We start from the raw sequence: 13,517 nt of genomic DNA on the forward strand, positions 1-13,517 counted from the left end.
GGCAGGTGATACTGCCCCATCGCTCAGACACGTACTTCCTTTCAGTTTTGCTTTTTGGCCTTGCCCATAGAGTCAACAGAAAAACTCCTGCTTTCTCTGGTGGATCAGCCTTGCTGTGATGGTCTGCCCCAGTTTAACAGCCTGGGCAACCCAGCAATGCCAGCTGTGTACCCAGGACTATCACTGCACCACCGACCCAGCACTGGAGCCGTGGGAAGCACTCGGCAAACACGGGAGGGCAAAGTTTCGTGTCACAGCTCTGCATCTCTGCTGTCTGCCATCAGACAGCCCAAGCACCCACCCCTTCTTGTAGGGAAGGAGCTCCTCTCATCTGTCTCTCTGCAGCCAGTTCCCCTGCCCCTGCCCCACACACCTCCTGGGGTACAACCAGCATCAGGTGCTCGTGCTCCCCCCTCACCACCCTGAGCAGCAGACACAGGACATGCTGTGCTGCCTTCCCAGCAGGAGCTAACACTAGAACAAGGATACTCTTTTAATATATCAAAATCCTTCCGAAATTTCACCCTTTTAAGGCAGGATTTAGCACTGCCTCTGGCTTGCTCACCTTCTCCTGTGCTGTTCACTGCCAGGGCAGACTGCCTTCCCCGGCACACTGCGCTGGCTGCCCGGGAAGCCCAGCTGGACAGTTTGTCATCCTCAGCAAACTGAGGTATTTATATTTCTTTTAGGTTCAAAATGCCCATTTATGGCTAATCCTGCCAGATGCTTCCTGCTGTGTTCCTGCATGCCCTTATCTGAGACTCTCAGTGCACCCTGCCCTTTGGTCTAATTTCTTCTCAGGCCGTGACCATCTCTCCAGGAGGACAGAGGAACACATGTCCACAACCAGCCTCTCTCTGGGCTCTCTCAGATGGCTCTCCAACACCCTGCACCTCTTCCTCCTGCCCCACTCCCACCCCCATTTGCTCTGACCCTGCCTCCAGGTATATTGCCCCCTATTTGCCCCACCACAGGTGTGTTCAGCCCCACAGCCTTGCTCACCCCTTGCAGTATCCTTTAGGCTGTTTGTTGGCCCTCATTTGGGTTTTTGCTGTTGCCTGCTCCTCCAGTGTGGCTGGAATTGCATCTCTCCAGGCTCCCAGCAAAATTAAAAGTACCCCAGCACTGCCCTTCGCCATCTCCCACTTAATCCTGCTCCCCACTTGCTCATCCTCTTATTAATGAGGAGCATCTGTTCACTGTTGGGGAAGCAACTTCTCACCTGTGTTATTCACAGCATTGATTTGATTTTTTCCTACTGTTTATCCCACTGCAGGCCTACTGAAATCCACATATGCAAAAGCCACAGCACTCCAATCATTTACTAATCACCCGCTCCTTGGATATTAACACAGCTCGGCAGAAATCAGTGCTACAAACCACCTAAAGAGCCAGCCCTGCAGCACAGAAAAAAAAATTATTACAAAGCTACAGCAAAGTTCTCAGCAGCACAACAGTTCTGAGCACAGAATTCGCAAATCTTACCAGCTCAGTCCTGCATGTTACGGAGTCAGCACCTTTGTTTTCCCGAGTTTTGGTTAAGATCATCACCATGGTAATGCAGTCCTGCCTCGGAGTCCATCAGGGTCCAGGAGAAGGGTGCTGGCAGCTGGGGCCTGCCAAAGCTCCTCTTTCAGTCCATGTTCCCCTGGGAAAGGCTGGGCCCCGCCGGCTCCTCGGGGGATGCACAGGGACAGCCTCGGAGCGTGGAAAACTCCCTACACACAGAGAGAGAGAGAGAGAGGAACAGCCTTTAGGGACTTGCCTGGAGGGTGGATGCACTGGGCAAGGGGCAAGCACTGCCCAAAAAAACACCCTGGTGGCGGTTACTGCTGAGGAGTGTTTATTTTAGGCTCTTAAAACACTGTTGGTGTCCCTCTGCACCCTCTCAGCACAGAGGTGTTTAATGGGATGGGCGCTTGCAGGAGCTGTGGGAAGCACACGAGGGACACAAGTATTTCAGTCAAACAAATAAAGTTTCCTCTGAATTCTCCATTTAGAAAGGGAATTCGTATCCCTACATTGAAGATGTCAACGCTTTGAAAGAAGGGCTCATTAAAGCCCTGTTTTTGATCTCACAGAAGCCCTTGCCATCACACCAGCTGGGAGCAGACACCCAGCAGAAAAAGGCCCTCCATCATCATTAAGGCTGTTAAATCCCTCCTGGATGCCCCTATTCCACCACAGTTACTCTCCAGTTCCCAACCTATGAAGAGTCCTTTAAGGAAAAAACAAGACAAAGAGGAACCTGCAAGGAAGGAGAGAGCTCTCTGCCCTGAAATCCTAAGACCCACAACATGTCTCTTGATCCTTAGCCTATTTCTTAGGTAGTTTTAGGTAGAGAATGTTAGAGGCTGCACAACAGGGAGTGTCTATAAAGCACAATATAAAGCCAGGCACTGCTCAGCCCTGACCATGAGCCCTGCCTCACCTCCTGGCATCCTCCCTGACAGACTGACTCCTGTGTAAAAGCAGACAGATTGCAATTCCAATCTGATTATCGAAATCAGCGTTTTCCCCAAATCACTCCTCTAATCCCATTTCCCTGTTTTGTTGCTTTGCTGTTAGTGCAAAACAACCAAACCCACACTGATCCAAAGGGCATAAAACACTGATCCTGTACCATCCCGTCAAAGCCAATTGTGATATTTAAGGGCAACAGTTGAGAATATGCTGCTAAGTATTGACCCTCATTCTGAACTGATATGGCTGCTCTTCCCAGCTCGTAAATCATCCTGTCCCTGTTTACTTGGATTAGGCCTTGTGGTGGTGCCAAGAGTAGCTCATTTAAAGGCCAGCTGGCTGGTTAAGAAAAATCACCTTCTATTATTTTGTGGGGACAAAGTTCATTCAGAGTGCAAAGCCAAGATTGGGAATCAATACATTTTCCAAAGATTTACTGCTCCCAGGGGTACCTGGTACAGTCTCCAGCTTTTTATGGACATCAGTGGGCTAATAACATACAATTTACTGGTAACTTCATCATAAACCTCTGGGCAAACCCAATGGCCAGAGGAAAACTGTTAAATAAAAAAGTAAAACATTTCTGACTGTCAAAATGACACATAATTTGTGAGCCCAGATCACATATTTATACTATGAATAGCCTGGGTTTATGTGAAGAGGGCACAAGTGTTGGGGTTGTCCATCCTGGAGAAGGGGAGGCTCCAGGGAGACCTTAGAGCCCCTTCCAGTGCCTAAAGGGGATCCAGGAGAGCTGGAGAGGGACTTGGGACAAGGGACAGAGTGACAGGACAAGGGAATGGCTTCCCACTGCCAGAGGGAAGGGTTAGATGGGATATTGGGGAAAAACTCTTCCCTGTGAGGGTGGGCAGGCCCTGGCACAGGTTGCCCAGAGAAGCTGTGGCTGCCCCATCCCTGGAAGTGTTCAAGGCCAGGTTGGACAGGGCTTGGAGCAATCAGGTCTCATGGAAAGTGTCCCTGCAGTCTTTAAGGTCCCTTCCAACCCAAACTATTGTGTGATTCTTATCTATCACAGTCATAGCTGTCCCTGATCCTGACACAGATTTAGGAATGCTGGCTGCGGTGCCAGGCTCCCTGTGTTTGGGAGGACACCGGGGCCACTGGCGGCACCGCAGTGACACAGGGAGCGAAGATCAAACAAACATTCAGAGCAGCACGGAAGCAGCTGAGCACAGTTCCTCGCTCACCAGGTATGATTCCTCCAGGAAAAATTACCTTTCCCTAAGGGAATGGTTCGTGCTGCTGCAGCAGGCTCCGGCACACACGCCGGTGTGCGGCAGCCAGCGGGAGGGAGCAGCGGCAAGTACGGGCAGAGCCTCCTGCCCAAGCTGGCCAGGATGCAGCAAACACCTCCCCTCTCCCTGCCCTGCTGCATCTCCTGCAATTAACACAGCCCTAATGGCAGAGAACTGCGAGCTGGCAGCCAACACCACCACCACCACCCCCAGCGCCGGGTCTGAGGTGCGCTTGCAGGTACGAGCAATTTTAACGACTGCTTGGCTTGGTTTTGGAATCACCCCCATGGAGGAACTGCAGTGAAAAGGAAAACTTTCCACAGAGCATGATCTTTGGCTCCCCATCCTGCCTCGCTGGGCTCCTGCCCCGTCATGCCCTCCTGATACAAACAAGTGCCACGGGACAGAAACTGCAGAGCTGGGACGGGTCCTGCTGGTGCTGAGGAGGAAATTACTGTGTATTTATAGACTGGATGCTTTCACACACACACACATGCTAATAAAAATATACTCTTCAGGGACCATTAATTACTTTAAGAAATGTATTTCCTCACTTGCAATCAGATAAAGGAATTATCTTCATCCTGATGTCAAGGTTAAGTTCAGGCTCAGGCCATGGCCACTGGGGTTGACATGATCTCCCAGGCTGTATGAAGTGCCCATGAGAAGCACTAGTGCATGGAAGCCCCCAGATTTTAGCAAACCCTGCTTTTTCCTTGGGTTTTCATTCAAAATACAGACCAAACAGAAGCCAGAGTGCTCTCTGCAGTTGCAGAGGTGGGAAGAAGTTTCTCCCAGAGCTGCTTCCTGGACAGTATCACAGTCACGGAGTGTTGGGCTTGGGAAAAAAAGTTACATTGCAAAAAGAGTAATTCAGATGATCCAGCTTTCATCCACGGGCTTGAAAGGTAACGCTGGAGAACAAACATGCTCCTTACAAGGCACAAGCAAGGAGCACAGCCCTAGAGCAGCTCACAGGGGACAAACAGCAGGGAGACCTTCCCTGCAGGGAGGTCCCACTCCCCACCCCACAACTGGTGTTACCACAGCAGATTCCAAGCACCAGTCACAGCCACGTCCTCTTCACCTGTTACACTGAACTGTATGGAAAATACCTCGGGATTTGACAAACTGTCTGTCAGAGGCACTGCCGTGGTTAGAGGGAGCCTGAGCAGTGACCAATAGCACATCCCATACATTTTAGGAAAAATTTTCTCACAGAAATGGTTGTCCAGCCCTGGCACAGATGTCCAGGGCAGTGGTGGAGTCCCCATCCCTAGAGAGATTTAAAAGACCTGTCAGTGTGGCACTTGGGGATTTCCACGTGCTGTGGGATCACCACCCCACACCCAGAAAACATTCAACCCCCATGGAGCTCAATAATCCATCTCCAGACACACAAACACTGACATAAAACCTATTTACAGTGGGAAGGGCACACAGGAACCAGGAGCCAGTGCCGAATTTTGCATACTGATACACCTTGCAAGCACAACAGGGTCATCACTGTCAGAATATAAATTGCCTGCCCCTGGTGGATTTTTAATGCTGCTCCAAGTCTCCAGTGAAGAAGCCACAATCCACACAGGACCTTGTTTCCTACCCCCTGCCTCAGCACCACTCCCTGTGCTGTGCCTGAAGAAAATGAGGGGCTGAGAGAGGAGCCACCGTGATTTATTTAACGCAGTTTAGACCCACACGTCTGAAGAACCAAACCTAATCCCTCTGGGCAACACTGATCACAATTCTAAGGCTTAACCCCCTCCCACTCTCACCAGTGAAATGGAAATTCCCCCACACTGTGCAAATTCTACAAAGAGTTTGGAGAAATAGCCAAAACTGGTGACTGCAATTGAAAATTGTGGGGTTTAAGGCTTTCTGCAGAGCATCACGTTGCAATATTTACCCAAACTATAAAACATGCTTCTCTCTCCATCCTTCCCCTTCCTAGAGGGTACTTGGGGCTATATTGACTCTCCTCATTGCACAGTCTGTCTCACCATCAGGGCTTTGGACAGTGCCAAGAAGTACATCTTCAATTTGTTGATTTATTGCATTATGAATTTGGAAAAATCCTCAAAGCCTATCATTTGCATGCAGCTAAGTCTGGGCTCATTTCCTCACTCAGGCAACAATTTGCCTTCTGTAGCAGGGCTGAGGGGGCTCAGCTCTGGGCAGTTTGTTCCCCTTGCCTGAGCAATCTCCCATGTCATTAATGAATAATGAGTTTATTTATGGGGTAAAATCCTCCAATAAACGTGAAAAATGCCATTCAGGGCCCAAGAAGAAGTCTGTACACTCTGAAAATGCACCGTGGACTAGTCCCGAGCCAACAGGATCATGAGTCAGTGCACGTGGCTTTCAAAGGACAAAACTTCCACGGATGCAGCCACAACAGGATCGCCCCCTGGGATTCTGTCAAGAGGAAAAAGCTGCCCCAGGTTGCCCAGCCCTCAGAGCACAAAGGCTGCAGCCCTGCCCCATCTTGCCCTGAGCCTGCAGTCAGCTCCCCCTGCTCCACAGGGTCTTCCCCAGCTGCTGGGAAGGGCAAGCACCATCCTTCCAAGAGGCAGGAGAAGGGCTCCAGTGCAGGAGACCACGGGTCCTGCACGGCACTCCCCTCCTGCCTGATCCCTGCCTGGCTAAGACTTGTGCTGCCACATGCTCTAAGTACTCAGATAAAGGAATCAGAGATCACCAGCCAAAGAAAAGGAATAAGGAAATGTCTTCCTCTGCCTCCTGCTTGCAGCAAGACTAGACTTTTCCAGGGCTAACAACATAAAGACACACTTTCAGCACTAATTACTAAGTAAAAGACTTACCCACATGTAACATTTTAAACACCTGGCACGGCAAAGGGGTGTTTGAGGTGAGCATCATCCTGGAGGTCTGCACAGCTTCAAGAACCACATCACCTCGTTGCTCATGGCCAACAGCTTCACACAGGAATACAGGTCCTCACCAGCATAGCCCAGAACTCACCTGCAGCCACGCTAATAAAACACACAGCCAGAAGGATTCTGAGGTCTACCATAACAGCACCCATCCTGAGGGACCAGATTAGGGACCGAAAATACCATGTGCAGCCTCCAAGAACAGCCTCATGCAACCTGGCTTAACCCTCACCACCAGGAACAACACACGTTCCAGGGTCCTGCCCACAGCCATAAATCAATTACTGAGCAAACAAAAATCTATTATTTCAAGCCCATCCCTTGCTCCAAGTGCCTGTGTAACACCTCAGCACCCTGAGTCCCAAAACCACGCATCCAAACAACCCCAGTCTCCTCCTGGGAGATACTGAAGTCCAAGCTCACGGCCAGATCTACATGTTTGGGTCGGACCTGATCTGCAGGCAAGCTCTCACCAAAGAGAAATAAGAGCAATTAAGGACAGTTACACACCATCTAGCTGAGTAAAACACATCAGATTTATTGCCCCTGTGCTCTTAGGGAATAGGAGTGGCAGGGGAACAACTCCCGTATACACCAGCAGCGGAAGCACTGAAAGGACAGGGCAGGGGCAGAGGTGCTTTGTCTCAACATCTTTAGGCTGAAGGAAATGGTGCTGGCAGTGACTTTGCCTTTTCCTCCCTGGCAACTGAAAAGGAGAAGAAGAAGAAAGCAAAATTAGTCATTGCAAAACAGCAACCAGCAAGCGAGAGGTGCGGGTGAGGAGACAGCCGGTCTCCAACAGAGAGGAACCAGTGAGACATGGGAAGCAGCAGGACAAGGGGGAATAGCTTCAAACTGAAAGGGAGTAGGTTTAGACAAGATATGAGGGAAAAATTCTTCCCTGTGAGGGTGGTGAAGCACCAGCACAGGTTGCCCAGAGAAGCTGTGGCTGCCCCATCCCTGGAAGTGTCCAAGGTCAGGTTGGACAGGGCTTGGAGCAACCTGGGCTAGTTGAAGGTGTCCCTGCCCATGGCAGGGGGAAGGAACAAGATGATCTTTTAAGGTCCCTTTGAACCCAGGCCATTCAGTGATTCTGTGATGATTCTATGAAGTGACTAGACAGGACCCGGCTCACTGCACAAAAACTCACCTGTGGGGATTAAAGAGAAGACCAGACACGTTTGGAGCACTAATGTGAGGTCTTGGGTATCTCTTGGCTGCACATCCAGCCTGCACGAGTTTTGCTGAGGACCAGGGTCACACCCCCAATGGGATCATTCCTTAGCTGGCCACAGGCATAGGCTGACGAGCTGCTCCAACATGAGGGTGCATTCCCAGCTCAACACTCTGCCGTGGAACAACACCCCAGAGCCACTGACACCACACAGCAGAGCTCAGCCCCATAAGCTCAGCATCCTCCTCAGCCAGCAGGACTGACGCCGGGGAGTCCTGCAGGAACACAGACCCCTGCAGCCACGTCGCCTTGGGGACACACACCACCAATATCCCTGCATGTGTGGGCCATCCTACAGGATGCTCTTAGTCCCTACAACCATAGAAATGACACATTCTTTCTGAGCAAACCTGTAATCATGGCCTAATCTGCTTCTAACTTTGAGTACTATTTCCAAGGAATAGTAGAAATATTGGACCAAGGGTTGTCTCTGGAGAAGAGCAGCTGAAGCAGCAGCAGCAATCCAGCCTGCTGGTCCTACAAACCATCTCACCTTTCTGTGGGTTCCTCCCCCCGCCTCAATTGTGAGATTTATTACAAGAATTTGCAGTGGTCTGTGAGACACTGTGAGTGTTGGCCATGCTCCCGAAAGCTGAGGAATTGCTGAATTGAGAATTGCTCTGGCTGCTTAATCTCAACAACTAGGGATGCTGAACAAGCCAGCAGGGTCCAGGTTTACTTTTAATTACTGCTCAGAGCACGCTGCTCTAGTAAACAGACACAAAAAACCAGTTCTTGTTTCTTCCTTATATTCTTTTCCCATATACAGCCTGAAATGTCTGAGCCAGAGATGGTAAATAGCCCCACCACAACACTTTTACTGACTCACTTCTCAAGCTCAAACCATTTTCAAACAGCACATAAACCCACCTGAACACCCACCTCCATGAAACAACGTCCATCTACTTACAGCCAGATCATAATGCCCTGAGGGTCAGAATGACAGAATGGTTTGGGCTGGAAGGGACCTTAAAGATCATCTCTTTCCAACCTGCTGCTTGCAGGTCAGATTTCTCCTTTTTCCAAGGCTGAGCTGGAGAAGAGGTAGAGGCTGACAGCCCCTACAGATTTATCTGGAGTAAAAGCAGGGAAATACTGGATGTATGGATCAATTTGCAGATTCCACACTGTCTTCTACCAGCTCTCCTTTATGGATAAATCACCCTAAGACTGCAGAACCCTCACATGCAGTGCAGAAAAATGACCATTTAGAACCTTCCAAAAATTGAAAGTATCTCCCTGAAGTAAGCAGGCAATATTTTAAGAACTTCAGGTGCTTTCAGTGGACCGTCTCTGTGCCCACACAGGGTAACACACGTGCCCACTGTCACCTGCACACCCTACACTGTTTGCATTACACCAGAGTACTTTGGCTCCTGGGCAGTCTCTGGGGCTTCATTCCTCAGCTCAGAAATAGCTTTCAAAGAGCTCCTTGGCTCCTGAAAGACGAACCCAGGGCCTTTATTAATCCTCCTAGTGACCGAAAGGCACTTTTCCCTGCTGTTTGTCCATCCGTTGCCATCAACACTGGCAAGGGGAAGGCACAGCGAAGGGAGGGAAGGAGCCCTCTGGGGCCAGGAAACCTTTGCCCACGCTGCCACCTCCGTCTCCCCGTGAATTTCTGAGCGCTGCATCTTCCATAAACCTCTTTGACGAACGAGGAGCCAAACATCTGCGAGTTGTCTGAATGAGCGTGAATTTGGCAGACTGAACAGCAAACTCGTATCGCCCCACAGCCTCCGGATTCCGTGTTTTCCTCGGGTTCATTAAATACACAACAATCTGTTACCAGAAGATGGTTCCTACGTGCACAGGCTGCCAAGGAGCCGGTTTTGATGGCTCTGGTGGAGGTGGGGGACTTGTGTGAGGAGCAGAGGGGGGCTCTTCCGAAAGCAGCAGGACAAGGAGAGGACGGGCTGCACCCACCCTGCCTCCTCCAGAGACCACCCACCACGTGGTGAAGGCTGTCTCTGACGTGTAATCATGGTGCAGCCAAAGCTGGAGGTGATTTTGGGGCGCTTCAAAGGAAACAGAGCAGTCAGGTAGGGTCAAGCAGGGGGAGGTGCCCACAAAAGCCAAGGAGGTCCTTGGTCATCATCCCAAGGGGGATGACTCTGCCACAACCAGGTGGAGAAACCAGGCTCTGCCAAGGTTATTCCTACCCTTAAGTAGAGCCCTGGGCTCGAGGCGTCCCTGGTACTGGGTAAACTGGGGGGGTTCCCACTGCTGCTGGGCAGCACAGGACCCAGGCAGGCAGCAAAGGCATCACCAAAATCAAACCACGGGCAGAACGGTCCAATGCTGTGATGGGGAACAGCACTGGAGGCTTTGCCTTCCCTCAAAGGAAGTCTTTCGCTGCGAGGAAGAAGTCAAAGCAAACACCCACTCACCGTGTTTACCCGTTTAAATCAAAGCCAAAGCAGCACTGAAACGTGCCCGACAGCATTTCCACGGAGTCATTCATTGAGAGCTTGGACTTGGCTTTTAGCTGGTGTTTTTAGTATCGCAAGGAGACGCTTGCGAGGCTGGAATAATACGGAATCTGTTGCTGTAACGCGCTCCCGGCTCCTGCGAGGTGTCAGCAGCACGTAGAGCCCAAACCTTCTGTGGGTTTGGCTCCCCGAGGGCCAGGCAGTGAGATGCTTCCCCCCGTGCTGCTGAGAGCCTGGGGTGCAGCTGAAGTGAGCCCGAGGTGCCACGGCCTCAAAGCAAGGCACCCCACCAAGGTGCTTGCCCAGCCAGAGAAGTAACGCTCAGAGAGGACAATTTTCCCAGCAATGGGATGTTTCATCCCCTGGGGGTGCCTGAGTCGCGTGGAGCAGAGCAGGATGAGCTCCACTGTAGCTTGGCAGCCATAAAAGCCCAGATTTTGCAGCCCGTCTCAGAGGTGAGGAAAATTTTAAAAAAAAGTTAAGTGGAAAATGCAAACAGCCCCTGGTTTTATTTGGGCTGGCAGGAACGTCGTCCTGCCCGGCCTTCCACGAGCTCATTCATGACAGTGTGAACATGCAGTAGTAAAGGGGTAAAAAAATCTGAAATCTGCTTTTTCCACCCCAAGAGTCTCCATCTCTGCATAGTCTCCATGCATCCCTCTTTCTCTCACCCCCCCTGCCCAGGTGAAAATCAGGAGGAGAAATAGATTCCTCTGTGCTGTGGAAAGGGGAAGCCCAAAGGACAGAGACGTTGGCCCCGGCACCAGCGTGGTGTGAAACACAAAGCCCGCTCCTGAAACGGCATCCCGAGGAGAACTGACCTAAATGCTGCATCCCATCCCGGCTCCAAAGCTGCCAGCAGGCTACCAGGAAGGGAACTGTGCCAGGTGTTTTGTCAGTGCACAAACATGAATGATTGCCCAGGACAAATAGGGCAGCAAAAATATCCACCTCCATCACATGGGAAAAAAAAATATGTATCAACTTGCAACCCTAATGAGTGAAGGAATTAATGAATCCTAGAATTTGTAAATCATTGTGAAGTCCCTAAAATTCTGACACCACCTTAAAATGCATGAGAGTGCAAGCTAAACACCACACTGTTAGAAAACAACCTAGAGAGTTTTTTATAGATAATAAGGACAATAAGAAGTGCCACTGACAACAACAGAACAGTGGAAACATTAGTCACAATGTAGAAAAGTGAGAAATGGCCAATATAAATGCTAACACTGTCCTGAGGAGAAAGGGAAAGGACACGGTCATGTTTGTCAGGAGTAACCTGGCATGATATTAAACAGCAAGAACTAAATATAGATCATTCTTAAACAACAGCAGCAAATAATTTACACCTTCAACTGTTATAAGATTGTGCCAAAAAGTCTTCTGAGCCATCACCACCGATGCTCCCCGAGGACTGGCACAACGTGATGACCCCGAAAACTGGAGCCCAGCAAGGCTCCGGTTTCAGTGTGAGGTCAGGGAGTCAGGAACCACTCTTGCAGCACCAGGCAAAGAGCTCTCACCTCAGCAGATGTCTTTGTGCAGGTGAAAGGGAGCACTGGCATAACGGACCTCATTAGAGCACACACAGGTGTATGACAGCTATCGACAGCTCTCTAAGTGGCAGATCCCAAACAGACCTGCAAATAACTGGCAACGCTGGCTGCAACAGGAACTAAGCTGTCACCTTAGGCCATGCAATATTTCTGGCAGTAATTGGGAAGGAAACAGCAAAATCAGTGCTGTGTAAGTGACTCGACACCAGAAAAGCACTAAATAGAGAGAACAACTTGATAACACAGGACGAAGAGAAGCAACAAGCACTGTCTGTAACAGAGACATTAAGATACACCTTAAAAAACTAAATTGCTTAAAAGCCACTCACCTCAAAGGCAGGGGCATGTCCCCAGGCTCCTGCACGGTGCAGTAGATTACCAAGGCATGCAGGGATATGGCCACAGGCTGGATAAACTGGGGCTCTCCAGGAGGAGCAGAGATAGCACTGTGTCTGTGCTCTGCACTCCACAACTGCTACGGGGGCACCTGGAGCCTCCTGTCACCTCTGGCCGAGGTCTGGAGGAGAACCCGAGAGTAACTGAGGGATTGAAGACACAGGGACAGCACAAGGCTGGGGGGATGTGGGGTGGCAACTGCTGAGGATGACCTGGCTGCCTCCAGAGAGGGCAGGACAAGCCAGGCAGGTCCCTCAGAGGGAGCACACTGGCACTGGGACACCTCCCAGCACAGTGGGAAGCTGGGACTGTGCAGGTCCACAGCAAGGGCAAAGTGCAATTTTTTCCTGAACCAGCACAGACAATAATCATCATAATAAACCACCAGCACAGCAAATGACTGCAGAGGGCTCCCAGTCAGCGCTACAGTTTCATCTCTGCCCTGAGTGGGCTTCCTAAAAGACACTGACTCATAGAATCACTTAGGTTGGAAAAGACTTTAAGATCATCAAGTCCATGCTCCAGCAAGAATTAATTTGGAAAATTACTAAAAATGGCGATACATAGAGCAGTCCCAGGGAGAGGGGCTCTCCTGGCTCACTGCCCTCCACCCTAAATGAGCTGCTTACCCCTATCCCCAGCAGCCCCATGTCCCAGTACAGTCACCAGGGTGGGATGTGTCAGGACCAGGAGGGTGGACTGACAGAGCAGCCCCTCTGCAGGCTGGCCTGGCTCTTGTCCCAGCTCTAACACTCCTTTTGACCCTGCCACCTTTATGATGTACTGTGGGGTACACAAAAGACAGGCACGGGGAGGGGGGGGGGCATTGACAGCACAATAAGTCACGCTGGAGAGTCGGGACTTCTTATTTTAAATTAAGTTTAAAATACTTACATCTGAAACCTCCACGGGAAAAATAATTTCTACCAACAACATAAACCATGTGCAACTGAAAACGTGTGTGAGAGTTTCTAAATGAAGCTTTTGGTAGCTCTAAATCTTCATTAACCACGATGCTTTCACTTTGAGAAGTACCATCCCATTGCACTGCATTTCATTCATAGCACAACTGATATTCCAATAAAAATAAAATCATAGAGTGGCCTGGGTGGGAAGGGACCTTGAAGACCCTCTAGTTCCAATCCCCTGCCATGGGTAGGGACACCTTCTGCTAGCCCAGGTTTCTCAGAGCCCCATCAAGCCCGGCCTTGAACACTTCCAGGGATGAGGCAGCCACAGCTTCTCTGGGTAACCTATTTTTCTGAATTAACAGAGAGGCTACA

The 13,517-nt window shown here is 50.3% G+C and overlaps 1 protein-coding gene across 1 annotated transcript in view; it reads right to left on the reverse strand.

Annotated features, from left to right (window-relative positions):
- FAM53B (family with sequence similarity 53 member B) overlaps positions 1–12,739 on the reverse strand; it is a 39,360-nt gene extending 26,621 nt beyond the window's left edge. The window contains 2 exon segments of the mRNA XM_050305370.1: positions 1,486–1,718; positions 7,209–12,739. Of these exon segments, the coding sequence (XP_050161327.1) occupies positions 1,486–1,554 (69 nt within the window). The 5' untranslated portion in view covers positions 1,555–1,718; positions 7,209–12,739.
- Positions 12,740–13,517: the final 778 nt, after the last annotated feature.

This window comes from Myiozetetes cayanensis, unplaced genomic scaffold (assembly GCF_022539395.1).
Source record: "Myiozetetes cayanensis isolate MyiCay16 unplaced genomic scaffold, myiCay2020 scf10, whole genome shotgun sequence".
Classification (NCBI taxonomy): domain Eukaryota; kingdom Metazoa; phylum Chordata; class Aves; order Passeriformes; family Tyrannidae; genus Myiozetetes; species Myiozetetes cayanensis.